The 26843-nt window shown below is 37.8% G+C and overlaps 2 protein-coding genes across 5 annotated transcripts in view; one reads left to right on the forward strand and one right to left on the reverse strand.

Moving 5' to 3' along the window:
* DSC3 (desmocollin 3) overlaps positions 1–26843 on the reverse strand; it is a 40885-nt gene that overhangs the window by 13604 nt on the left and 438 nt on the right. For all 4 annotated transcript variants that reach the window (XR_005016170.1, XR_005016169.1, XM_036823023.1 and 1 more), the window contains exons 2-11: positions 19485–19569; positions 17701–17900; positions 15887–16006; positions 12085–12240; positions 10226–10370; positions 7477–7640; positions 4433–4567; positions 3862–4047; positions 566–825; positions 311–453 (exon numbers count right to left, since the gene is read on the reverse strand). Coding sequence is in view for 2 of the 4 variants with exons in the window: in XM_036823023.1 (XP_036678918.1) it covers positions 311–453; positions 566–825; positions 3862–4047; positions 4433–4567; positions 7477–7640; positions 10226–10370; positions 12085–12240; positions 15887–16006; positions 17701–17900; positions 19485–19569 (1594 nt within the window). In the remaining 2 variants the exon portion in view is untranslated. The remainder of the gene's footprint in view (positions 1–310; positions 454–565; positions 826–3861; positions 4048–4432; positions 4568–7476; positions 7641–10225; positions 10371–12084; positions 12241–15886; positions 16007–17700; positions 17901–19484; positions 19570–26843) is intronic.
* On the forward strand, positions 25471–26813 carry LOC118879876. Its single transcript, XM_036823025.1, has 2 exons — positions 25471–26323; positions 26502–26813. Exons 1-2 carry the CDS (start codon positions 25735–25737, stop codon positions 26591–26593), a joined length of 681 nt encoding a protein of 226 aa, XP_036678920.1. The 5' UTR covers positions 25471–25734; the 3' UTR covers positions 26594–26813.

Here is a 26843-nt window from a genome sequence, read left to right on the forward strand (position 1 = left end):
AAAGAGATCTAGAAGAGTCTGGTGAGACCATTTCATCTAGTCCTAGACTTAAGTTTCATCTCTGTCCTCTGACATAGAGATATATAGGCATTTAAGATGCTGCCATGCTAGGGATATAAAGATAAATAAGGCATGGTTTCATGTCACCAAGCAGTTTCACCTTGTTTGATGATTAAGATAAATAGAAACAATCTTTAAAGTAATTTCTAAGAATTCTATATACTTAGCACAAGGACAATTCTGCACAAGAATAAATGAAGTTTATTCTCTAATTCTTTTATAACATACCATTTGAAAACTGGTGTTTTACCTTTATCTATTGCCAGGACTGTAACACTATACAAGGCACCACTGGGAGTTGCAGTCTCCCTGTCTAAGGTTTTGGAAGTTTCGACTGAGCCCGAAAATTCATTAATGGTGATCCACCCTTTTGGGTCATACAATAATTTGTACCTGTTAATAAAAAGTAAAAATAGTTTTTAGCACTATAAAATGTATTAAAATGTATTACTGTCTCAATTATTACAAATACATAATTAGTATGTGGTTATAGATTTCTTTGTACCTTAAACCACTGCTACTTCTAGTTTCAGGGTCATATGCCTTATATACTTTGATCTTTGAACCCACTGGGGAGTTTTCTTTAATCTGTACATATTGGACTGCAGGTTTGCATTCAGGCCCTTCGTCCTGATCCTTCACATGAACTGTGACAAAGGCTCTGTTCATGTTTGTCATTATGCGTGTCACATCTCCAGTAAATGGAGCTTCATTGCGTACTCCAATTTCCAGGACCACTTGACGGTTTTCTTCGTAATTCAGTGCCTTTTAAAAAAGGACAAGTATATGAACATCAGTGTAAAATACATTTGGTATTTCAAATAGCAAGTGAACTTCTGTCGATATGAACAGTGCTACATAAATTCTGTGCTCCCACTTAGCCAATATTGATTTTTATCCTTTGCTAAAGAGAGAGGTGATCCTTCACTAAGCCTTTAGCAAGAGTGGTCGGAAAGTTTCTGCAGGTGGTTTTATGGAGTTGTGGGAAAGCGATTCCTAAAATATTTTTATAGCTCATTCTTACTATGGAAAATTATTCTGAACCTGAAGATAATGCAAAAACATGACCGTGTTCTTCTGGCCTTATTTAGAAGACCGGCCTAAGGGTCATCTGACTCTCGGAGAATGTTCAACTTACTATTTACCATTGATGAGGGTCCAGACATTTTGCAGCTCTTATAAAACTAGATGTTGACTTAAAGCTGAAATGGTGCAGTGATTTTATTTTCTCTCTGATAGAAATGGTAAAAATGCCATTTTTACCATAAAATGCACGTTTTAATTGTCCTCTAAGGCATATAACTGAGCAATCTTTATTTGAGCTTTTCCTTTTATCAAAATCCATACAGCTTCTCATTTCTTCTAGGAAGCTGCTTTGGCTTTTTGCTGAGTCCCTCACTGATGAGTTAAGTACAATTTTTACCCGTGCTAACTATCTATTTTTATGAAAATTTTATTTTTGACAATTTGAGACTTATACTTTGGCATTGTTTGTAGTTTATCCAATGAAACTCTCACAGTGAAGAATGCAGAGGGGTAAGAAAAATATAATGTGCTATTGGCACTATTATTATCGTCATTCCCATTTTAGAGAGCAGGAAAGTGAAGAAGAGGAAATAAACTGGGTTTCTCAAAGCCAAAAGAAACTCATTCGAGCTGGAGTTTGAAGCCAGGTAGTCTGGTCTGAGTCCATTTTCCTAACTGCCACACTACAATCCTTCTGCTTAACTGACTCACCAGCCTCTAAAATCTTCTAAATCAATTCTTTGGTTACAATTGATTTTTATACAGCAAACAAGCCAAATCCATAAAACAGTATTTTACACTGTACTGAAAAGCTAACGCACTTTTTCTTTCATTCTCTTTCTGCTTATCAAAATAATCACTGGCTGAACATTGAACAAAATCAAAACTGAGGAGTAGAATTTTGGGTTTAAGCCTTTCTCCACATCTCCACATCCAGGCATTATCAAGCTGAGATACTAATACCACAAGTCCAATAAGAAGTCAAGAAAATTTCTGAATCTTAGAATCTACAAAATGTATGTGAAACTCTTTTTGATTCTTTTATTAATATCCCAGAAACTGGAGCGCCAAGAGAGAAAAAGATTAATATCTGTTTATTTGCTGCTAATGAACGCTACCTCACAAATCGCTCGTATTGCTATGATCAGGCTGAGAGTCTGTTAGCAATGAGAAATGGATGGAAATTTAGAAAACAGCTGCTGCCCTAGAAGAGGTGCAGTTATTCAATCTAGAGTTACTTGCTAAAAGCCCTAGAGTTTTTTTATGCAATCTTTTAAGGCTTAAACTGGATATTGCTGTAGTAGCTTAAAACTCTGCAAGATTTAGAAATCTGGTGGGATGAAATCAATGATTAATGAAAAAATATGAACTCTCTTCAACCATAGGATGCCTTCTTGTTTCATCAACTGAAAAAAAATTGTCCAAAAATATCCCATATCTGCACTAAGATGCTAACAATTCCCTAGAAAATGTATTGTTGTGAAGATGGATGTGAGGACTTCCTACGGTGAGAATGACCAAGAACTCTGTCTTCCTCACTCAAGCTGTGACGCACAGCTGCTGTTGCTGAAATGGAGAGAAAATACTAAGATGGAAAGATTACCCAGGACACAGCTAAAGGCTGAATCAGCTCATACTCTACAATTTCAAAAAAGTTATCTATTATGGAAAATTATAACACTATTCCCAAGAACATGATGTGACTTCTAAAAATATAACACTAATATCCTATAGTTTACCAAGTGCTCTCATTTTCATTATCATATTTGAATAGCTACTAGGAAAGCAGAGAGAAGTATTATTTATATTTTACAGATAATACAGAGGTTAATTTTCCAAGATCACAGAGCTATGCAAAGCAATTTAACACAGGGCTTAAGAGCAGATAACTTGGAATCCAAGAAACATAGACTCAAATCCTGTCTCTGCTACATCTGAGCTGTGTCACTTTGGGTAGGTTTCTTAATGTCTCTGAGACTAAGTTTTCTCTTCTGTACAATTGTTATAAGAGTGACATTTAACATTAGCGCACACAGTAAGTGTTTTACACTACAGGACAATTTTCTTTCTTTTTCTGGGTTAGGAATATAAAACCAAGAGTCCTTCCCAAAAGAGCCTTTTCTGCCCTTATAACCTGGACCCTAGAATGTAACAGTACTACCAAAAATACAACATATAGAACAAAGAATATGTTCATTCAGTGCTGTTTGACATAATACTATATTTCATCCTCAATATTACCTTTAAGAAGATCAGATACAACAAGTCATATATTCAAGAGAGAGAGAGAGACACACAGAGAGAAGAATATGAGCCTCTAAATTATATCATGTAAAGAATAGTTAGAGGAATTGGGAATATTTATCCTAGAGAAGGTAAATCTCAAATAGACATCACAGCCTTTTCAAAGGATTATACCTGTTTTGTATAACATTAGAGACAAAACCTGGTCCAAAGACATGGGTTACAAGGAGAATAATTTATGCACAGTAAAAGTAAGGCCTTCTGAGAATTAGAGTTCTCCAGACATGGAATAAGCTGCCAATGGATATACGGAGATTCTTCCAATAGAGAATGTTCAAGCATAAGCTAGATGCCTAATAGCTGGTAACAAATTATAGAAGAAAGGCAGCATTAAAGCAAAACAAGTGAACTAAATAGATTAAGTTCTCTTCCAACTTGTAAAGTCTATGATCTGAAACTACTTAGTTGATTAAACCATTAGTTGATTAAAACTTAACTTGCCAAATTGTCTATTACTCATTATTACTTTACCTTTACAACACAGAGAACACCTTCATTAGTTTCTTTGTCTGTACTGATACTGAAATGTCCATTTTCATTGCCGTTTAAAATAGTAAAATTGGCTCTCCAACTGGAAGTGTTAATTAAATCCTTATCTTCTACAGGTATTCGTAAGATTTCCACATTGAACGTATTTTCCTCTACTGATGTTTCATACTGAAACAGAGAAAACTCATTAAAAACTTACTTTATAAAGGAAACTTTTACAAAGAAAGTAAAATGTTTCTTCCACTCCAAAAGTACTTGTTCTTACAGTTTTTGCCTAGATTATTTTAAAACATGAATCACAAAAGCATTGTTTTACTAAGGGTTATCTTTTAAATGAATGAAGAACTTTGTTACAAATAAAGACTAATGCTATGGCCTTTAACAAAAGGGAGATAATATAAATACTATTATGAATAAATAAAAGATATTTATACGTCAGATATTTCATTTTATTGATAAAATAAACATACATACTTCAAAGTATGATAAATATTTTATTAATTCAGATTAAATAAAAATAACAATAGAGATCAATTTTGTTATTATCACTTACAGCATTTTGTCTGAAAGTGGGTAAATTGTCATTTGAATCTTTTACTGTTATGATACAAGTTGCTGTACTCATCAATCCATATGATCGACCATCCATGTCTTGTACTTTCATTTTCAATGAGTACTTGTCTACAACCTGAAAACAAAGCAAATATTTAATTAGCTTTGAAAACCTTGTTTAGATTTATAAAGGAAACCTCAGTTGTACACACTTCTATTGGTGTATATCCATGCTTTTATTTGATTTCCCTATTTGTATATACCCAAAGACATGGTAGACAGGAATAAAGCTGAAAAGGTAAGCAGAAGTTCAATTACAAGATCCATAGTAAGAATGTAGACTTATGCTTAAGCAGCAGGTAATGGGGAAGGTTTTATGGGAGTCACATTGGGAGCACAAAATAGAAACATTTGAGTTTGAGAAAGAATATATTTAAAAGAAGGTCGAGCATAATTTGGAGTGAGCTGAGATGAGATTCAAAGAAACCAGTTAAAGGCTCCTGAAGTAGTACAAAGCTGGGGCATTAGCAATGAGGACAAAAAGAAAGGGTGAGGGGGCTTCCCTGGTGGCGCAGTAGTTGAGAATCCGCCTGCCAATGCAGGGGACACGGGTTCGAGCCCTGGTCTGGGAAGATCCCACATGCCGCGGAGCAACTGGGCCCGTGAGCCACAACTACTGAGCCTGCGCGTCTGGAGCCTGTGCTCCGCAACGAGAGAGGCCGCGACAGTGAGAGGCCCGCGCACCGCGATGAAGAGTGGCCCCCGCTTGCCACAACTAGAGAAAGCCCCCGCACAGAAACGAAGACCCAACACAGCCAAAAATAAATAAATAAATAAATTTTTAAAAAAAAGAAAGGGTGAGGAAAGTTATTTGTAAGTCAGGATGGAGTTGGACTTCAGAACAGATTGTATGCACGAGTTACGACAGAAAGAGGGGGTAGAGGCTGCTGCTCAGGTGTACGACCTGGATAACAGGCACACAGAAGTATCACCAACCAATACAGGAAGACAGCAGTTCTCTGAGGAAGTGAACACTGGCAAGGTTGGCAAGGAGAGGCGAAAAAAAATGAGTTTTGTCTGGTGGATATCGAATTTTACGTTCCTATGGGAAATCTAAGGAGAAAGGTCCAGAAGGCAGCTGGATAGGTGGCCCTATACTTAAGGGGAGTTCAAGGCCAGAAACACCAATCTGGGAGTCAGCAGTGTGTAGATAGTGGTTGAGATTATGGCAAGAATCTGATTTCCTGGGAGAGGTTCAAGGATGAGAAGAGCTGAAGATATAAGGAACAACAGCATTTCAAGCAGGAGGGAAGTAAGAAGACTAAGCAAAGGACAGACACTCAAAACAAAAGATCAGAGAAGCAGGAGGAGAACCAGAAATCCAAGAGAAGAGAGTTTTAATAATTGCCAGCAATAGAGAGAGTTTTAATAATTAACCTTTGGATTAGGCAATTAGGTGGTCGCTGTTGACTTCTACGAATGGATTTTGCAAATGGTGTGTTGATGAAATGGAGTCCCTGGTCTGTGACACAATCACCTCTGTTGCCTTTCCCTTCTATTTTACTCTTCTTTAGCCCCTCCTTTTGTTGTTTTATTTTTCTTCATTTTCTATTTCCCTCTCTCCCTTCCTTGGTCTTTATTTTACTCATCCTTCTTTCACGGTGGAAACCAACATTCCCACCCCGAAACGCTCCGTCCACAGGCTCCAGCACTCTCTGAGACCCTGCTTTTTCTTCCTCTAAATGCAGTTTCTCTAGCTCCCTTGTTCATTTCTTTACTTCCTGTATTGTCCCCTACAGCACACCTCATGGTTGTTCCCCACAAAATCCCATTATATTTTTTTTGATCAAGCAAGCACATCTGGGTTTGACCCCAAATCTGTATCTTACAAGCTGTGTAACCTTAATTTATTTAATTTCTCTAAGCCTCATTTGTCAATATTGAAAAATTAGGAAAAATCCTTGCTTTCACTTGATTACCATATCATCTCTAAATATTCCACAGATTCAAAACACATTCATGTTGTTCCCTTCAAACTTTCCCATTTATTATGACCATTATGTATTTTATCACATAGCATGTCCTGACCCCACAAAAATTAAAATAATAATAAATAAAACCTTTGTACTATTTTTTATTCTTTTTTATAGGTTCTCACCATCCCTCCCTTTTGCTCTGACATCAAATCCCACTGATTTCTTCTTTATAATATATCTCCCAGTCATATCGATCCTTCCATTTATGTTATTCTAGTTTTAGTGGGAACCACTGAAGTGTTCTAATAAAGCTACTTTGTACATATGAAATTGATTGATCTGCCTCAGTCAATAATGCAAGACTCTGAGTTAAATGTGGGCTGATGAAATGGACAAGAGCAAGATCAGAAGATTCAGTGCAGTAATTTGACCTGGGCAAGTCAATCAATCCTTCTGACTGTCACCTTTCTCCCTTATAGATTGGATATAACCTCTATCTAATCAAACAAGGAAATTATAAAGATGAGATCAAATTATGCATAAAGAATTTGAACATCAAGTGCTATACACATAAAAATATGCTATTACTATCATCCAAATAGTGTTACAGATTTTTAATAATCTATCAACTTTATCTCAGCTAATCCTTTCCTGATTAAAAGTACATATCTATAATAACTGGATAGGGATCAGGGTATAATCTATACCCATGGAACAAGCAACACTCATTGTCCTACATGAGAATTGAGCTGGAACACTGAGCTGGAACCAACTAGCCATACACGAGAAATAAAGTATTATTCAATAATATCAACATTCATAGCAATATCTTTTTTTCTCACCCCTTCTGAATACCAGTTGATCTTTATTTCTATTCCTCATGGTTTCTCTTACATAAGGAAATAGAAATAATATAAAAACAGGTAACATAGGCAGGAATTCTTATTGTCTTATGCCTAAATAAAATAAAATGAGAAACTCCTAATCCACAGGATAGCAAATTATAGTAAATTGGGGGTGGTGGGTTCAGCCCCAAGTAAAATGATAATCTACGGATTGTGAAAGCTACCTCTCTGTCCAAAACATAGACTGTGGTGATTGCACCTGTGCTGGCATGCACAGAAAACTTCCCAGGTGATCTTGGCGTCTGCTCTGTAATGCTATACTTCAGGCGCGTATGCATCGTGTCTGGTTCATCTCTGTCCGTGGCACAAACCACTCCCACTGTAGTACCTACATGTTTTAAAAAAAAGAGTCTTTACTTTCCAGAACTGCAAAATATGTTTAGGCACATCTACACTTCTCAAATTCTAACAGTGATGGTGGAAACCTCATTTACGATGTATTTCTTACCAGAGATATTCCATCTTTACATAGTACTGATGAAGATGACTTCAAATTTATAATATGAAACACTTTAATGCTGAGAATCAAGGCATACTCTTACTTTGCCCACAGCTTAAACTATTTGATAGTAAATTTATTAAAAACTTATTTAAATGGCATCCAAGAATAATTTCAACACATATTCCCACATACTGCAATAACTAACCTAGCTGGAAAGAGAAACCATGTCTCCTAAGTAAATCAGACTTTTTAAAATCAAAGTTTTGATTAATAACTAAATCAAGGCTGACTTGGGTTATAACTGGATAGATGATGAAGTTGACCTTTCACATCTCAGTCTCCTTTCTATTCTATTTTTTGCTAGTTCTTGATTTGCTTCCTTCTCTTTCACCAGATTTGTAGCCAAACCTCACTGCCCCCAGCCCCACTTAATCTTATTTCATACTATTTACCATTCAGGGAGAATTTAAGTTAACTGTTTCTGCAGTTAGAGCTATTAGTATTTTTCATCAGTATGGAAAGTAAGAATATTGCTCTGGTAAAGGACTTCAAGTATCAAAGAGTACATACAGGTGGTATTTTTATAGTCTAAGGATAGTGTTCCAATGCCCATGAAATTATAATACATAGATCCACTTTGCCTGTAGCCCTGTATGTGAGGTTGGCCTGAGGAACAATACATAGACACATACAATCATATACAGATATATATGTATATATATATATATATTCGTTAAAATTTTATATTTGAGGGAAATAAAAGCCAAGTAAATCTATTAATGCAAGGAAGTATTAGTTTTAAATAATTTTGTCATTATATCCTTAAACTTTATATATGTGTGTATATGTGTGCTTAAGTATATATATGTATACATATATATGTATATATAGATATAGATATAAATTTGTAGAGAATGTCCAAATACAAACTTAAAAGTAACAAAAAGATTTCTGCAGTGGATCAATATGAAGACATGAAGTAATAATCTTATTATTATAAGAAAATAAATTATCTTTTCATAGAAAACTGTTTATAATCTTTATAAGACATACATTTTCTTCCTGCAATTTCATTGACAGTCAGGAAGACATAAACACTATTTTAATTCTCTGGATACAGAGCTCCTTTACTTATTACATAAAACCTTCCTAAAATCTTGACTTGAAAATTCTTTTCCATGAGTGCTATATTTCACTATTCGTTGAGCACCCTTTGCCCAAACCCTCTGTGTGTGAGTTAAGGCAAACTCAAAGAACACCTTCAGAGTATCACAGCCTTAACAGGGCTGAACCTACTGGTGTGATATGCTTAAAGTATTCTGGGTTAATCTGGGCATCAAAGTGTTTGCCCTAGATCCTTCTCTGTTACTACCAAAGAGAACAGAATGTTCAAGAAAGAGTCTAAAACCAATCATCCCTCTTTGAAAATAGAAAAGTGTAAGAGTCATAGACTTGTGAGGTTAAAAACATTATAAGTCATCTAACATAATTAACTCATTTTATAGATCAGAGAACTCAAAGGAACTTCCATGAGTTCCCACAGTGAAATAATAACAGACCCTGAATCAAAAACTAGGTTTCCAAAAAAAAAAAAAAAAAAAAAAACTAGGTTTCCTAAACTCCAAAGCAACAATAATTTTTTTAATTGTACCATGTGAGTAATAAAGAGGTTAACATCTATGACATCAAATTATCAAACTAAAATACTAAAATATAAAAGGAAAGAGCAGTTACAACAGTCCAGTGAAGATCTAAGTAACTCCTAGAAACTTTAATAAGCAAGTTAGCTAATCCTCTATGGTTGAGTTCACTTCCTTTCAACTTTATTGTGAGTGGTTATTCTCCATATTGCAAGTCTCAGAAGACATTAAGAATGCCACATTTAAGGGCCTATTGAAGTGAAACACTTTGGTTTTCCACATGTGAGAGCAAGTGTTTAGGATGGAGAACACACAATGCAAGTTTCTCTAAAGTTATTCCGGCATTCACTCTAAATTGGAAGTAGTAAAGTAGTAGTTTAAAGAGAAGAGACAATATAGATAAGAGCTTAAAAAATTGTGTCCTCAGTGGACATCATTCAACACCTTCCTAAATAAAACCTAATAAAAATATCTACATTGATTTTAGTTTTATCGTACATTCTACCCTGCACGTCCTCCCTTGGAGCTAGGAATAATGATAAACCCACATAATAATAAGATGAAATAAAGTATATAATCCAAATATGGTACAAAGCTTGAATGTTATCTGCCTTTATAATTCATCGGTATCATACCAACAACACTACAAACTCCTATAATACCTTGTAAATTACACATTGATTAGATTTGATAGGATTAAATGTATTCTGGTAAGTAGCTATTGGTCCAGTGTCATCTCAGGATGATCTGGCTTTGAGTAAAAACTCAACCTCTCAAACAATGTATATAAACATTTAACATAGCACATTTTACTCCTAAAAGTTGTCTTACCAATTCTACTGCTTTCTGGAACTTCAAAATTATAAATTGCTTCTGTGAAAATAGGGCGGTTGTCATTGTCATCCTCCACTCTGATGGACAGTGGAAGAGGTAATTCTGCTGAATACCCATCTGCAGTTGACGCACGGACAATCAGCTGTAAAACAGTGAAAAGCAAGTTCAACAGTCCATTATAAAAGATTCCAGCATGAAAGAATACTATGCTTTATCTACTACCTTCTCTGCAAATCTTTTCAATAATAAATCACTTCAAAAATTCCTATTCAATGCTTCTTTAGTTATCAAAACATCGAACGTAGAACGACTTTAACTACAGTTAAAAGTATCCAATGTTTGGTAGAAGTGCCTACACTTCAAATAAAACCTAGGTCAGAGTACAGAGAATCAGAGACTACTCAGGTCATGAGACTAAGGAATTAAATGTGACTATGGAGACGTGGATTACAGTCCTTATTCTCCCCATAATCATAAAATTGTATTGGGAAGAACAGTTAACCTCCCTGCAATGGGGAAAATCCTGACTATATCATCTAAATAAGGCAATGAGTCCCAACTTTGTCACTACTGAGCCCCTTTATTGTTTAACCTCATAGATCATATATTTGTAAGAGGTTTTCTAACAAAATACATTTAACAATTTCCACATTACTAATTAATCAAAAGCAATGTAATGTCAAATAGAACTTATATCTTTTTTTCATTTTTAAATGATTTTTTAATATAAACAATTTTTCCATAGTTAAAAGTGCACTATTTCAATTATAAAAGAAACATCCTTATCATGATAAATTTAAAAATTCAGTAAAGTACAAAAGAAGAAAATAAAAATCCATGAGCTACTACCCAGAGATAAGTACTGTTCACATTTGATATATTCCTTCAGTCCCTTCTGTGTATATATTTGTACACAAAAAATTGAGATCATACTACTGTAAGCTTATATCCTTTTTTTCCAAAAAGCAAACAAACTTGACTTTATGCTGTAACCATTTCCCAAAGCCCTTAAACATGCTTGAAAACGGGATTTATTGCAGTCTAATAATCTACCACATAGACATGCTGTAATTTATTTAACTAGACCCTATTGGTGGACAAATAGAACATATTTCTATTCAGCATGTGATTACAACACTGAGTTGAAAATTTTCCAGCCCAAAAGCAAAGAAATGTCATTGTGGTGAACATCAGTCAAGTTTACTTACCCAGCATCTCTTCCCTCTTCTTTTAGGAAGAGAATCCCTCTTTCCTATGGAGAATCAGTCCCCCTGTACCACATGACCCCAGAGCATTGACCATATTACACTGAAAATTGTCTGAATGATTCCCCATTGATGTAAGTTCATCCATATCAGAATGCTGGCTTATTATGCCTCGTTTGGACTTGGTCTCCCAGTTTTGCTTCCTTATATACTTCTCAGATATCATCAGATAATTAGACAGGTGGAACAAAGACCAAAAAAGGAAAAACAAAAAACACAGAGCAGAAGAGGGACACTGGAAGAGGACCCTTCCAATCAGCTGTGGCCCTGTCTCGGAGAGAGGAGAAAGTACCACGACCAGAGAGAGAAAGAGAATCTCATAAGCAAAACCAACTCCTGCAAATTTGCTGGAATTTACATCCAAATACAATTAAATGTCTTGGCTTCATTTCAGGCTTACCTAATAGAAGTTGAGATAAAGAGCAGACCAAGTATTCCAAAACATTACACAATCTATTTCCTTTGTCTTTCAGATCCCCTCTAAGAAGAAGTTCAGAAGACAGGAAAGAGTAGATGCGCTATCAGAAGTTTAGTTTAAACTATGATTATAGTTTAATCATTTAAAGTTATGTGTATCAATAAAACTCCTACATCAAAAACATCATATTCTTCACGATCCACAGGCTGGGTACAATATAGACTTCCAGTTTTTCTGTCCATGGAAAACAGATTTAAAGGTTCTTGGTCAACTCCAGGCCCACTTATTGAGTAGACGATGGTATAGTTCTGTTCCGCGTCAGATTGAACCTAAGAGGAAAAAGCATATGTAAAAAATTTTTCATGAAAATGCTATTTTTAAATACAATTTATATGTTTATATATTTTTTTATTTTAAAGAGATGGCTTTAATAATATAATAATCACCTTTGTCACTTCATCAACATGCAAAATGGTAATGAACAATGGTAATTTGGCAAAAGCTTTTTTTAAACTGCTCAAATTTAATGACAACAATGTTCAACATAAATAGTAACCAAAGACAACCTCACGTTAAGGCACAGTTTCCCATCTAGTGATTTGGCAAAGGTAGAAAAAAACAATAATACCCACTGTGGACAGGGGTGAGGCAAACAGGGGCTCTCATATACTGTTGAAAGGAATGCCAGTTGTAATGTTCCTTAGGGAGGGGAATTAACAAAAATTAAAAGAATGAGAATAAACAGGGAAGACTCTTCCCGGCAGAGGAAACAGGAAGTGCAAAACAACCAGACCAGGGTTGTTCCTGGAGTGTTCAAGGAGCAAGGAGGCCACTGTGGTTGGAATAGAGAGAACTAGGGGAAAAGGAAGTCGGAGAGGAGGACGAATGCAGTAATAGGGCCACGGCATGTAAGAGATTCCAAGGATATTGACTTCTGCTTGGAGTCAGACGGGGAGCCATTGGAGAATTTAGACAAGAGTAGTATCTGATTTATATTTTCGAAGGATAATTCTTGGTGTTCTGTTAAGATTAGACTTGGGTGGGCAGGTAAAGGAAGAAGCAGGAAGGCCATTTAGAAAGTTACTGCAAGAATTCAGGGGAGAGAGAACTGCTTGTTAGACCAGCATGGTAGCAATAGGGGTTGTGAGAAGTGGTTAGATTCTGGATATAATTTGAAGATACAGCCAACAGAATGTGCCAATGGGTTGGCTGCGTGGTGTGAAAACAGAAGTCAGGGATGACACTATGTCACAGTGGGTGCAAGTATCCCCTGATGTCTATTCTGCCTATCTTCCTTAGCATTAGAATTTACAGTTGAGCACAAGATTGCCTGGAAGAAAGACTTTTCTCAGTCTCCCTTGCAATTAGGTATGACCACACGAAAAAGTCAGGTCAATAGGGTGTGAGCAAAAATAATACATGCAGGATCCAGACTGTACTCTAGAAAGTGGAGGGGTGTTTCCCCTCATTGGGACGCAATGATGAGCCATCTTGAACCTGCAAGGATGGCCAAGCTTTAAAAGGAAAGAAGCCTGGGCCCCTGGTGATTTCTCAAATTAGAATCTCTTTACCAGATCACACGTTGGCATGAAAGGACTAAATCTCTGTCATGCTTTAGCCACTATGATTTGAGATCTTGGTAAAATGTGCCTATAGCCTTATCCTATTATAATACAGGAATTAAAATTTTAACTATAAAGAATGGATGGATATGGTAAATTGGGGCTCAGCATCAATTTCATCTCCTTCTACTGTGTCCTCTTATAGTGTAGCTATTAGAAAGAGTCAGATAAAAACAAACCAAAAACTCTCCCTTTTCCAGGGTCTCTTGAAACGAGAGTTCTGAATTAAAATACAGACAGTCAGGTGTGCTTGCATGAAATTTGGAAGCCGTAAGGGAGATAGATGCCTCCTTTTTGCTGCTTCTACTGTTTTTGCTGGCACTTTGTGGTGCAATTTTTTTTTCTTTTTTCCTGCAGCAGCAGAAGTTCTAGTGGTTTTTCACAGACTTTGTGGATGTTGAGAGACAGGATACAGACCAATCTTTTTGTGGACACTGATGGGAGCAGTTAAGATTGTTTTGGAGCTGCATTTGGAGGAGCAGCTTCCTGCCTGTGATGGTTCCTTGCCCAGTGCAGCTTCCTGACCATGGCAGTGGCACTTTAGCTCTAAAATGACTGGCTTCCCCATCATGAAGAAAGCAGTATGTCCCTTGGTTATAGATTCTGTTGGGTAACTAGGAGATTCGTTCCTGAAAATTCAACCTAAAGTTTGTTTCTTCAGCCTTCGCAACAATTCTGTAAACTGTTTAATACACTATAGTAAATCCCTCTGTTAATTCCTTAAAGAGAATTGTGCTCTCCACAACTAAAACCTTACTGAACGGACTCTACTGCCCCAAGAACTGAAAGCATGGAGCTGCCATTAACTGAGAGGGGAGGATATTTTTTATAAGAAAACTCAAACATTTGATTTTTATATGTTAAGTTTGAAATGTCTACTGAAATTCCAAGTAGGAATATTAATTAGGCAGTTTGGGCTGGAGATACGAAGTCTTAAGTTTCCAATGTATAAAAAGTACTTCAAGCTATGAGGCTGGATGAGATCACTGAGAGAGTGAACATAAATAAACATTACACAAGGTTCATAGTCTGAGCCCTGGAGCTCTCCAAACTTAGAGATTGAGGGGTCAGGGTGGTGAGGGTTGTGGGGATGTGGGAATGAAGAAGAGCCAGCAAAACATATGAAGAAGGAGTGGCCAGTGAGAAAAGTGGAAAACTAGGTGAATGTTGTACTAGAAGTGACGTGAAGGAGGAGGGACAGGTCAGCTAAATCAAATGGACACACGTCAAGGAAATGAGGACTAGAAGTGATGACTGGTTTAACAGTGCAAAGACCAAAATTACCTCTGATCAGTATAAGTTTGGTAAACAGAAATCATTTCTTAAGATGCTTTCACCAGTGCTTAAAGTACAATAATCTAAGAGAAGAAACAAGGGTCCAGAACTGGATAGAATTCTCTACACGTGTGAAAGACACTGGAAGCATAGTTAAAAACATAAACAAGTAGGACACGGGTGGCACCATTGGTATTAAACATCAACCACAGTAATAGAAATTTAAGGGAAAAAGGCAAGCACAATGCCATAGCCTCACCTCAGTCATTATTTCCATTGTGTATATTCCATTTGGATCTTTATGAAAAGTAAACCTGACCCTGCTTAAAAATGACTTGTTTTTAGGAAAAAGTTAAACTGTCTAGCAGAGCACACCTGGCCAATTCTGGGTGGACCCTACCTGCCTCTTCTGCCCCATCTCCCTGCTCCACGCCCATCACACACAGGAAGACTAAGCTCTGTGAGCTCCTGTGAGGAGCCATGCTTGCTTGCACCTCTGTCCCCCTCTCTTCTTCCACAATGATTTCCCTGCATGACACTCTCCCATCCTTCAGGCTTTAGCTCAGATGCCTCCCCCTCTAAGTCTTTTTTCTGTTTTTTACAGCATTTCAGCCCATGAGTTCTCAAATCACCCCAACCCAGCCCCATCTCAGCACTCATCATGCAGTATTGCGATCATTTGCCTATTTCTACCTTCCTCACTAGACTCATAAAATACATGAGAGCAAAGGCCATGACTAAATGTATTTCTAGCTTCAGTACTTAGAGCAGTGCCTTCCACAGGACAGGGTAGGTGCTCAATAGCCGGCTGCTAAGTGAATGAATAAACTAATAAAGATCATTTAATGGCTGTAGAGTCTTTCTCATATTATTATTATTAGTTTTTTAGTGATTTTCTAGTTTTTCTCATTATTAGTTTTCTAGTGATTTTCCCATTTTATGTACTTTTATGACTCTTCATGAATATCTTCAATCAAATCTGTTGATTTGTAAATGTTTAAAGAGTTATTAAAACCTGGACAAAACAGACTCTTGGAACTAATTTAGCAATCCCAATCAGAAGGAATGGAAAACCTACTCGTTGAAGGAGCAAAGGGAAAGGGCCCGAGGAATTCTCCATCATTGAGGTGGGGATAGGCGCCCATCTCCTCTTGGAACGCCTGAGAACAGTCTCTTTAGTGTGTCTCTTCCTCAGTACCTGAATTTAGAGAAAGAAAATTAACAATAAACAAAAGCATCACAGCCTACTTCATTGTAAAATAGTGGATGGACCATAAATCTAACACCTCTCTGGAGGCTCAGTGTCAGGAATTTCCATGCTGAAACTAAAGACCAGATAATAAGGTCTTCTTTGTGTTAGAAGGATAAGAGAGAATGTATCCACTGGGGCTTCCCTGGTGGTGCAGTCGTTAAGAATCTGCCTGCCAATGCAGGGGACACGGGTTCGAGCCCTGGTCCTGGAAGATCCCATATGCCGCGGAGCAACTAAGCCCGTGAGCCACAATTGCTGAGCCTGCGTGCCGCAACTAATGGAGCCCGCGTGCCTAGAGCCCGTGCTCTGCAACAAGAGAAGCCACTGCAATGAGAAGTTCGTGCACCACAACAAAGAGTAGCCCCCGCGCGCCACAACTAGAGAAAACCCGTGTGCAGCAATGAAGACCCAACGCAGCCAAAAATAAATAAAATAAAATAAATAAATTTATTAAAAAAAAAAAAAAAAAACAAAAAAAAGAAAGAAAGAATGTATCCAGACTTTAACAGTTTCATGAACCAAAGAATTTCATTTCACATACCTTTCTAACACTGACCATACTTTCAGGTTAGGAAAATTATCACTGTACTCTCAGTTCTTCCCGTTGCATCCCAAAATGGGATGGAGAACACATCCTCTTTCAGACAATCTATAGACGGCACTTACTTGTTCTTTCTGCTAAAACCTCATGCTCTCAGGTGAACTATAGTAAGATAATGCGTGTTCTTCATTGCCTGAACACTCTACCTGCACTGTCCAATATGGTAGCCGCAAGCCACATGTGACTATTTAAACTAATTAGAATTAAATAAAATATAAATTCCATCCTTCAGTTGTGCTAGCCACATGCTAAGTATCAGTAGCCATTAATATTGGGTGACCATATCACACAGTGCAGATTACAGAACATTTCCATCACTGTAAAACATACTATTGGAGTTTTTAGTGATTTCCATCTAAGCAGTCATTTTAGCATTTAGATGACTTTTTCATTAATACACTTCACATCGATTAGTTGTAATCCAGTGAGTACTTTCACAATGGCATTCCTCATGACATGGAATTTAGAACTACAGTCAACAATCACTGAGTGGTGGCTAATACCATTCAGATGCATACATCCTCCAGGATTTCCATCCTATTTTAACATCAGAATCACTGTGGCACTTGAAATCAACCTCTTATTCACTGGGAACTACTGCACTTAATATTAATTTAACATGTACCTATTGACTGTGGGTCAGGTATAAATGAGGCTATAAACACAAAAGGGATTGATTCATGCCCTTTAACAACTACAGGTAAATTGTTTGCGCTAATAAAAAATTCCCAATGCTACAACAGAGGGATAACCAAACTGACACTGGCATACAAAAGCAAGTAGACTTTAGAGGTGGAAGAAACCTTCACAGAGGAGGTGTCATTTAGATTTAACAAAGTAAGATCCAATGTCTAACCAGTGTTGAAAAGGGAAGGGGAAGGAGGGAAGGGAGGAGGAAGGAAGGGAAAGCAAACAGAAGGAAAGAGAAAAGATGAGGAAAATAAATCCTATTTTTTCTTTTGTCTTCTTTGCAATTTTTAATGAGAGTATTTAAATGAGAAGAAAAACATGCCTGAAAATATCAATGTACTTTGAATACCTTCTTCTGATGTTCCAGGAGCACAGGAATCTCTTTCTGTGTCTGTTTCTTTGAGTCAGAAAGCCATATGGTGAAAGATCTTTTCTCATCAGACAACACAACAGCATGGGCTGTGTATACTGACCCATCTTCTAGAACTCTGAAATCAGGATCACTGGATTGGATGTGGTCTGCAGATCCGAGGCACTCTTTCAAATTAACTGCAAGTAGGAATTTCCAAGTTGTAAAGTAAGAAACACATGCAACAAGAAAAACAGTGTTAAAATAATTCATACAATCTTCTTCAAAATCCTGAAGTGAAATGGAATGAACCAATCACTCTGCATTTATCAAATATCTTAACAAGACTCTTTACATGTATTTTTAAAAAGTGATAATACTTTCTCTGTTAAAAAATGATAATTCTGGATTGTATATTTGTATTAAACAAGGTGTTTTAAACCTTTATATGCTTCTAACAGGCTTATGAAAATGATCTTCCTATTAAAGACGTCTGTGTGTTGCAATCATGACAAAGCTGAGCTACATGCCCCCCCCACACACCTGGATAAACAAACAGAAAAGTTTTCCTTAACAATATAGTCTGAGTCTTTTAAGATACACCTGTGTTAAGCCAGAAGTTACACACAAAGAGTGACAGAGTGTATGAGTTTGGCAAATAGTCAAGTAAGAAAAATCTTTAAATTCTTCCCACGAGCACTTTTCTGTCACATCCCCCGACCCTCACCAACGCCCCTGGGGCCCACAGTTCTCTTCGTGTTCCTGTTCCTTGCCTTCCTGGGCTCCCCAGTGAAATTCTATGTGGAATCTTCTCCCCCTGGGAATTTTCCCAAGTGAAAAGTCATAAAATATGAGTATCATACAAGTGTTTTGATACTTATATCAAAAGTATCAAATCCATCCCATTCTTCCACTATCTGCTTTGACAGAAACCAAACTGATACGTTAATACACACTTAAGTAATAACCTAATACTCACTTAAGTAATATCATCTCAAAAGATTCATGTTACCCATGTATAGTGTTTTCACTTTAATCCAAATCTGTCACAGATGGAAACGTTAAGTCAAAATGAAGTGAACATATTTAGAAGTGATGACATATTTCTCTCGTGTTCACATTTTTAGCAGAGTGATAACCTCTGCTCTATTCCCCTGGAGGAACACCCCTGACTTCTCTTTACATCCTCTCCTTTCTTCCTTCCCAGAAATGGGACACTCTGTTGAAAATTAATGTGGTATCTCTGGGACAAGCTATATCTCTGAAAAAAACATGATGCTTTCCTCCAATATTCCCTGTACCACAGGGAAAGTCCACCTGGGCAGAGCTTCCCAGCTGTTGGGAAAGTTTGAGGTTCCCTAACTTCTCAAGTGTGCAAATGGCTGATTAAGCTCAGTTTTGAATGGAATAGCTCACCTTGTTATATTTCTCACTGCAGCTATGGCATTGATAAAAATACTGCTCTGATTCTCTCAGGTCCTTACCTATATCTCTCCGGTGCTTAGAATCCTAGAGTAATGAAAGGGCTACATTCTACATGTAATTCTTTATGTAATTTTTACTGTTAAAACATAACTGACTACAAAAGCATGGATTAGCACATGTTCATTAGAATTGATGACAGAATTCTACAGAGTTCTAAAGAACATAACATATATTTTAAACTTGACTTGTATCTAATTATTGGTTCAGGCTAATTCCAAAAGGCAAAGATTGGATAACATGCTCTTTCCAGCATAAGTAAATTAAATTTGTTTTAAAAACACTGTTTTGAAATTGCTCACCTCTGCCAACCACTTTGTCTGCCTCTAGTTTGGAAGGTGTATGAAATATCACCTTTTTGCAAGCTTCACAAGCAAAACTGAAGACCTAGGAAAAAATGGTCACATTAATACAGTATAGAATAAAGAACTAAGTTTTAGATATGCAAGATAAATAAGTCCTAGAGATCTACAGCTAGCAATACTGTATTGTATACTTAAAATTTTTGCTGAGAGTAAATCTTATGTTAAGTGTTCTTACCAAAAGAAAATAATAATAATATATAAAGAAGGTGAGAGGAAACTTGGAGGTAATGGATATGTTTATGGGATAGATGGTGATGATGTTCTCACGGGTACATACTTATCTCCAAGCTCATCAAGTGGTGTACATTGAATATGCACAGCTTTTTGTGTGTCCATTTCACCTCAATAACATAGTTTTTAAAAAAGAATAAAGAACAAAGCCATATGATCATCTCAATAGATGCAAGCAATTGATAAAATCCAATGCCGACTTAAAATTAAAAACTTTCAACAGGGGCTTCCCTGGTGGCGCAGTGGTTGAGAATCTGCCTACCAATGCAGGGGACATGGGTTTGAGCCCTGGTCTGGGAAGATCCCACATGCCGCGGAGCAACTAGGCCCGTGAGCCACAACTACTGAGCCTGCACGTCTGGAGCCTGTGCTCCGCAACAAGAGAGGCCGCGACAGTGAGAGGCCTGCGCACGGCGATGAAGAGTGGCCCTCCACTTGCCACAACTAGAGGAAGCCCTCGCACAGAAGTGAAGACCCAACACAGCCAAAAATAAATAAATAAATAAATAAATTAATTAAAAAAAAAAAAAACTTTCAACAAACTAGGAATTCAAGAGATTTTGCTCAGTGTGATAAAGGGCATCTATGAAAAACATCCTATTTAACAGAGAAAGACTGAATGCTTTCCTCTGACATAAAGAACAAGATAATGATGCCTACTCTCGCCACCTCTATTCAACATTGTACTGGAGGTTCCAGCCACGGCAATTACACACACACACAAATAAAATTAAAGGCATCCAGATTGGGAAAGAAGAAATAAAATAGTCTCTATTTTCAAATGATATGATCTAGTACATAGAAAATCCTAAGGAATCCACTAAAAACTATCAAAAAAAAATAATACGTGGTTTCAGCAAGGTTGCAGGATACAAGATCAACATACAAAAACCGATTGTTTTCCTATATACCAGCAATAAAAAAATCTGAAAACAAAATTAAGCAAACAATTCTATTCACAATAGATATCCCATCTTCATAGATTAAAAGACGTATTCCCAAAATTCATCTAACAGATTCAATGCACTCCCTATTGAAATCTCAAGTAGCTTTTTTTGCAGAAATTAAAAATCAATCCTTGAGGAAATGCAAGGGACCCAAAGACCCAAATAAACTTGAAAAAGAACAAAGTTGAAGGATTTCCCAATTTCAAAACTTACTATAAAAATACAATAATCAAGGCAGAGTGGTACTAGTGTAAGGACAAACATATAGATGAATGGAATGGAACTGAAATTCCATAAATAGGCCCTTACATATTTAAAAATAATTATTGGTTTTGTTTGCTGCCATTATTTTAATATTTCAAATATATGTCCACAAGTAAGATCAGCCTACTACTTTTCAACTTCATACCATCCTCATAAAATGTGTTCGGGAGAGTTCCACTTTTTTCTGTTCTTTGAAACAATGTATATAAGGTAGAGATTATCTGTTCCATATAATTATGGAAAAATTCACCTATCTTAGGTCTGGGCTTGATGGATATGACAGTGTGTGTATGTGGAGACATTTGGCTTCTAATTCAGTGTCTTTATTAAGTCTATTTACAGTTTGTATACCTCCTCGAGTCAATGTTGGTAATTTGTGTCTTGTAGAAAATTGCCTATTTTGTCTCTTTTCAAATTAACTAGAATAATATATTAATATTATTATCTACTTTTTAAAACATCTGTCCTCTCCATAACTGTGCCTCTTTTTATTGCTAATATTGTCTTATCTGTGCCTTCTCTATTTTTCACTTGTTCAATCATAGCAGGTTGGTCTATACTTTCAAATGATAGCGTTTGGTTTTGCTAATCCTCTATATTACTTGTTTCTTTTTCCTTTTTTAACTGTTCTTCATAAGATATATTCTAAGTACACGTGTATTTTAAGAAATAATAAAAGAAACACTAGGGCACTTACCTTCAAAGTTAAGAAATAAAACATTACTATTATTTTCAAAGTCCCTATATAACTGCATTTTCTTCCTGACTTCAACCTCTCCAAATTCAGGTAACCACTAATGAATGATATTTTTTTGTAAATCATTTACTTCCCCATTTCTGCTTAATTTTATCCCATGAGTATGTCTCCCTAAAGAAGATTGGTTTGTTTTGCCAACTTTAGGCTTTAAATATATGTAGTCATATGCTAATTATATGCAACTTGATTTCTTTCCTCAAATTATGTTTGTGAAATGGATCCATGCTGAATATATAGCAGCAGCCCATTCATCTTCGTCGCTGTATAGTACATCACTGGAAAGCATGTACAATTAATTCATTAATATAAGGGATTGATATTGGAAAGGATGATATTCATATATAGATTTCAGTTATGCCATGTTTCCTGAATTATAAAGAAATCTGATACTATGTTTGTGGGGATTGGATATATTACTGAAAATAAAGTAAAAAAATAAAATAAAGTAAAACCACCATTAGATTAGCAATGATGAACTAATGACTTTTAAAGGTATTTTAAAAGTAACTTTTGGGGGCTTCCCTGGTGGCGCAGTGGTTGAGAATCTGCCTGCCAATGCAGGGCACATGGGTTCGAGCCCTGCTCTGGGAAGATCCCACATGCCATGGAGCAACTAGGCCCGTGAGCCACAATTGCTGAGCCTGCGCGTCTGGAGCCTGTGCTCCGCAACAAGAGAGGCCACGATAGTGAGAGGCCCGCGCACCGCGATGAAGAGTGGCCCCCGCTTGCCACAACTAGAGAAAGCCCTCGCACAGAAACGAAGACCCAACACAGCCTTAAATAAATAAATAAATAAATAAATAAATAAATAAAAGAATGGCAAGTAACTTAAAAAAAAAAAAAAGTAACTTTTGTACAGATGAGTGCCCAACAAAAAAAATACAACATACGAAAAAATTTTTAAAGATTAATGAATTATGGATTGACTATTTGAGTTATAAAAGAATTTATTTTAATGAAGAACCCTCCAGGACAACTTTAAATATCTGACATAAAACTTAGAGCTGCGAGCAACTTTATATTAAAATGTAACAAATTAACTTTTTTTTTTTTAAAAGAATTTATTTATTTATTTATTATTTTTATTTTTGGCTGTGTTGGGTCTTCATTGCTACGTGCGGGCTTTCTCTAGTGGCGGCGAGCGGGGGCTACTCTTCATTGCAGTGCTTGGGCTTCTCATCGTGGTGGATTCTCTTGTTGCGGAGCACAGGCTCTAGGCACACGGGCTTCAGTAGTTGTGGCATGCGGGCTCAGTAGTTGTGGCTCATGGGCTCTAGAGCGCTGGCTCAGTAGTTGTGGCACACAGGCTTAGTTGCTCTGTGGCATGTGGGATCTTCCCAGACCAGGGCTCGAACCCGTGTCCCCTGCATTGGCAGGCGGATTCTTAACCACTGCGCCACCAGGGAAGCCCCAAATTAAGTTTTTTTTTTTTTTTTTCACACACACACACTGTATTTTATTTTTATAAGAGATAAATAGACTGACACCAAGCATTGTACATGGATGACCACAACAAAAGCAACAATGATTGCAATTACCAAACATGAAACACACTCATACTATGTCATAATATTGACATTCAGTCCAGTAATCCTCCACTGTAACAGCTCCTTTACTTTGCAGTGAAAATTGATTTGTATATTCTTTGCCTCTGCAAATTAAGTTTCAAAAATTGATAATATAAAGTATTATCTACTCTAGTCTGGGAGAAATGAATTGCTTTGTTTCACTTTACAGTACTGTCCAAATTGTATTAATTGTATCATACAAAGCTTATCATACAAATCATTAAATCCTGATAGAACTATCTAATGCCAAAGGGAGAGTGAAAACACAGGCATACCTGCCAGTGTTTCATTTTTGTGCTGTTGTTCAATTTTAGAGTGAATACGCAAGGTAGGCTTTCTAAAATAACACCTTTTTCAATAGAGGAAAAAGAAGCCAAAGAACAGAAATTTATGTAGTATCTGAAACATAAAGGAGATCTTGACTGAACATATCAGTTACAGAATTTTCAATTCGTCGTTTCTCCTGTGGACACTAGCCACCTTCAAGACGGAAATCTTACCTTTCAAGTTCTTACCACCCTGAATTGTAAGATTTACCTTTCTGTATTCTCAGTGCTTTGATGAGTCTACTAAATTTCTTTCTAACCAAACTCTGTATGATGGAATTCTAGTTAAATGGAAAGTATGATTAGCTGCAGGTCACCAGAGATGTCATATATGGGGTGGCAACTGCCACAAGGATTACAACAGGGCCAAAAAATGTGCACAGCTTACATGTACTTAGTGACTCAGAGAGTGCTTCACCATTTAGCTGTATCTCAATATAAGCACCAATAATCTCCATTAAAGAAGGTCGGTGATAATGCATTGATATAAATATATACTACAACTCTGACTTCCTTAAGATCGTGGTTTTGAAATAAACTAGTTTGCATTTACTTCTTTTATTTGTCCTACGCTTTTTTTCCCCACTAATGCAAAAGATAATAGAAGGTATTATACTCACTTTTATTTTAAAAATTGAATATGTCAAATGTTATCAAGAACAATAATAACAAAAAGTTTGTTAAAGGAGTCATATTATTCTCAAATGCTGTAAAGTCTGAAAAGATAGAATGCCCGTTTGTCAACATAGGTTGCAGGCAGAATTTCACATACTCCAAGGGGAAAAGCATGTTATGTTATAAAGAAAAATACTATTTTAATTCCTTTTGAAGAGCCCTTTTAGCAAGTGATCGATTAACCATGTCCAAGTACATACCATTTATAATATATAATGGTAAATATAATTCCCAAAGTGGATTTGATATGGCAAACAATATTCAACACACATATAAAAGGATCTCCTTATTTATAACAGGGCAGAAGACATCTGAGCAACTGAGCTAATGTGAATTAGTTTTCACCATTCCTAACAATTTTGCTACTTTAAAAGGAGAAACATTTTAAGAGATACTCAGTGCTTTCAACAATAATGGGATGATCTGACACGTTTCTTTTCTAGTTTCCCCCTCTCCTTTCTTTCTTTTCTTTGTATATGTGTGTGGAAGGATGATTAGGAATTGTAGTTAATTGTAGCAGTTTGGAGTATACTGAGGATAGAAAGGTGGGAAAGGGATGCAGATTCAGGAGAAAAGTGCAGAAGGGAAGATTCCACAACCTATGGGGCAGCTCAGTGGGAAAGCTAACACCTTAAAAGTCTCAGTTTTCTGTTAAAGACTTGCTTTGAAGAGCTCTCTTCAAACAAAGAATTGTCTTTGAGAGATCCATTAAGGGATCCATAAAATGAAAACTGCGTTTCTAAAATGTTATGCCCTTAATATTATACTGAAAAGTGGAGAGTCCTAGGAGTCAAAAGGAAATACAGATATAGGATGGTCAACAGAAGTCTTAACTTATCCATCTGGACAGAAATTGAAGTTGTCTGTAAACTGAGGATTGCAGGTGAAAGAAATTATTCTATATACACTCTCTAGTATTCAAGTCTCCAGATAGACCATTTAATCTAAACTTTAGGCAATTCTTTGAAAAAATAATCCTAAACGAGGAAGTCATACACTAAAGCTGATGCTATCCCTGTTTAGATATACAGGCACCTTCCTGCCTTGCCACGCCCCAGTACTCCCACCACCACACCCTGCCACCCGGACAGCTCCTTGCATTCCACGCCCTCCCCTCCAGCGAATACACGAGAAATCTTGAGAACACAGCACCTCCTCTTTTTTTTCTCCCCATTCCGGGATTCCTTTCGCAGGGAAAACACAAAACACTAAATTCACGCTTTTAAACATATTAGCTGGAAACACTTGGAAAGATGTCACAAAAGAGCACACTTTGAGAGCAGTTCCCACTTGTAAAGAGTCATTTCTCAGCTCATTTTGTTGGAACACCTGCCTGACAGGTCGACGCCCTCATCTGTACAATTCCTTGTCCATAAATATATCTTAGATCATAACTACTAATCCATTATTCATAAGTCGATGATTCAGAGAGGTCAAAGCTTGCACCCACATGCCCTGCTTGGGGGCAGAAGAGCAGCAAGAATCCAAGTAGCCAGAGTCGAACTGCTCCCGAGCCAGGCTGGTCCTCTCGCCACCGGACCAAGCGCGGGGCAGTCGGGGGTTCGCAGCTTCTTGCCAGAGCACGTCTTGAGCGCAGCCGTGGTCTCGCCCGCAGCTCCGCGTAATCGCACAGAGTTCCCGATTTTTCGCTTTGTGTCTCGCGAGTTATCCGAGACTTGTCCGTACCTTCCTCTCGGGGTGGATCTCATCTTGGGTCTCAGGTTTCCTGGGCACAGAAGACCCCAGGCTGGGCTCTGGGCTTGCGCAGTCCTGCCTGGAGCCGGACAAAGAACCACCCAATCCCACGCCTCTCCCAACACTCCTCTCAGCCTGATTCTATCCCCTCTGCCCCACCCCACTCCCCCCATTACACCGCCGACCCAACCCCCATCCCTAATCGAGCCGCGCACGCCCTCGCGCCCCAGGTACACTCCGGGTGGCCAGCGGGGGTGGACCGCTCCGGTGAGCTGCTTCAACGGAGGCAAAACCTGGAAGCCGTCTTTCAGAGGTAACTCAACGCCGGGACCCAGGGGCACCGCTCCAACCCCTCCTCTCACCAGCGTCCCCATCCCAGGGCACCCTGGGGTAGGGGGTCAGCCCCTGTAACTCACTCAGGGATCCTCCAAAACCTAACCCAATACCCTTCTTCGCTCTCTACCCAAACCCACCCCAACCATCATCACCAGCCCTAGGAGCCAGGAAAGGAGCGCGAACCCCAAGCCGGCCCACTCGCCACGGCGCACGAGAGAGCTCAGCGAAGCGGGAGCCCATCCTGTAATTCAAACAGTCGAACAAGTCCGAAACAAAACCCTCAGTCCGGAACCGTCCCGCCAGGACTCGTTTCCCATCCTCATCCCTCAGAGCCCGAATCTGGCTCGTCTGTGCCCGCCCCCCCAAGATGGAGCTGAGCCGCGGATGTCACCGCTTCGCCCCCACCGCTCCCCCCGCAGGACCAGGGCCCATTCGCCCCCCTGCCGCATCCCGGCTCCGGGGAGGTGGTCGCGCCCCACCCCGCCCGGGCTCCACTC

The sequence above is a fragment of the Balaenoptera musculus genome, chromosome 14 (assembly GCF_009873245.2).
Source record: "Balaenoptera musculus isolate JJ_BM4_2016_0621 chromosome 14, mBalMus1.pri.v3, whole genome shotgun sequence".
NCBI lineage: Eukaryota > Metazoa > Chordata > Mammalia > Artiodactyla > Balaenopteridae > Balaenoptera > Balaenoptera musculus.

Excerpts from the sequence above, each read along its gene's own strand:
- LOC118879876 (XM_036823025.1), top strand. The coding sequence starts at position 25,735 with ATGATTCAGAGAGGTCAAAGCTTGCACCCACATGCCCTGCTTGGGGGC. Across the intron at positions 26,324-26,501 it reads CTGGAAGCCGTCTTTCAGAG|CCCTAGGAGCCAGGAAAGGA; the intron begins GTAACTCAACGC and ends CATCATCACCAG.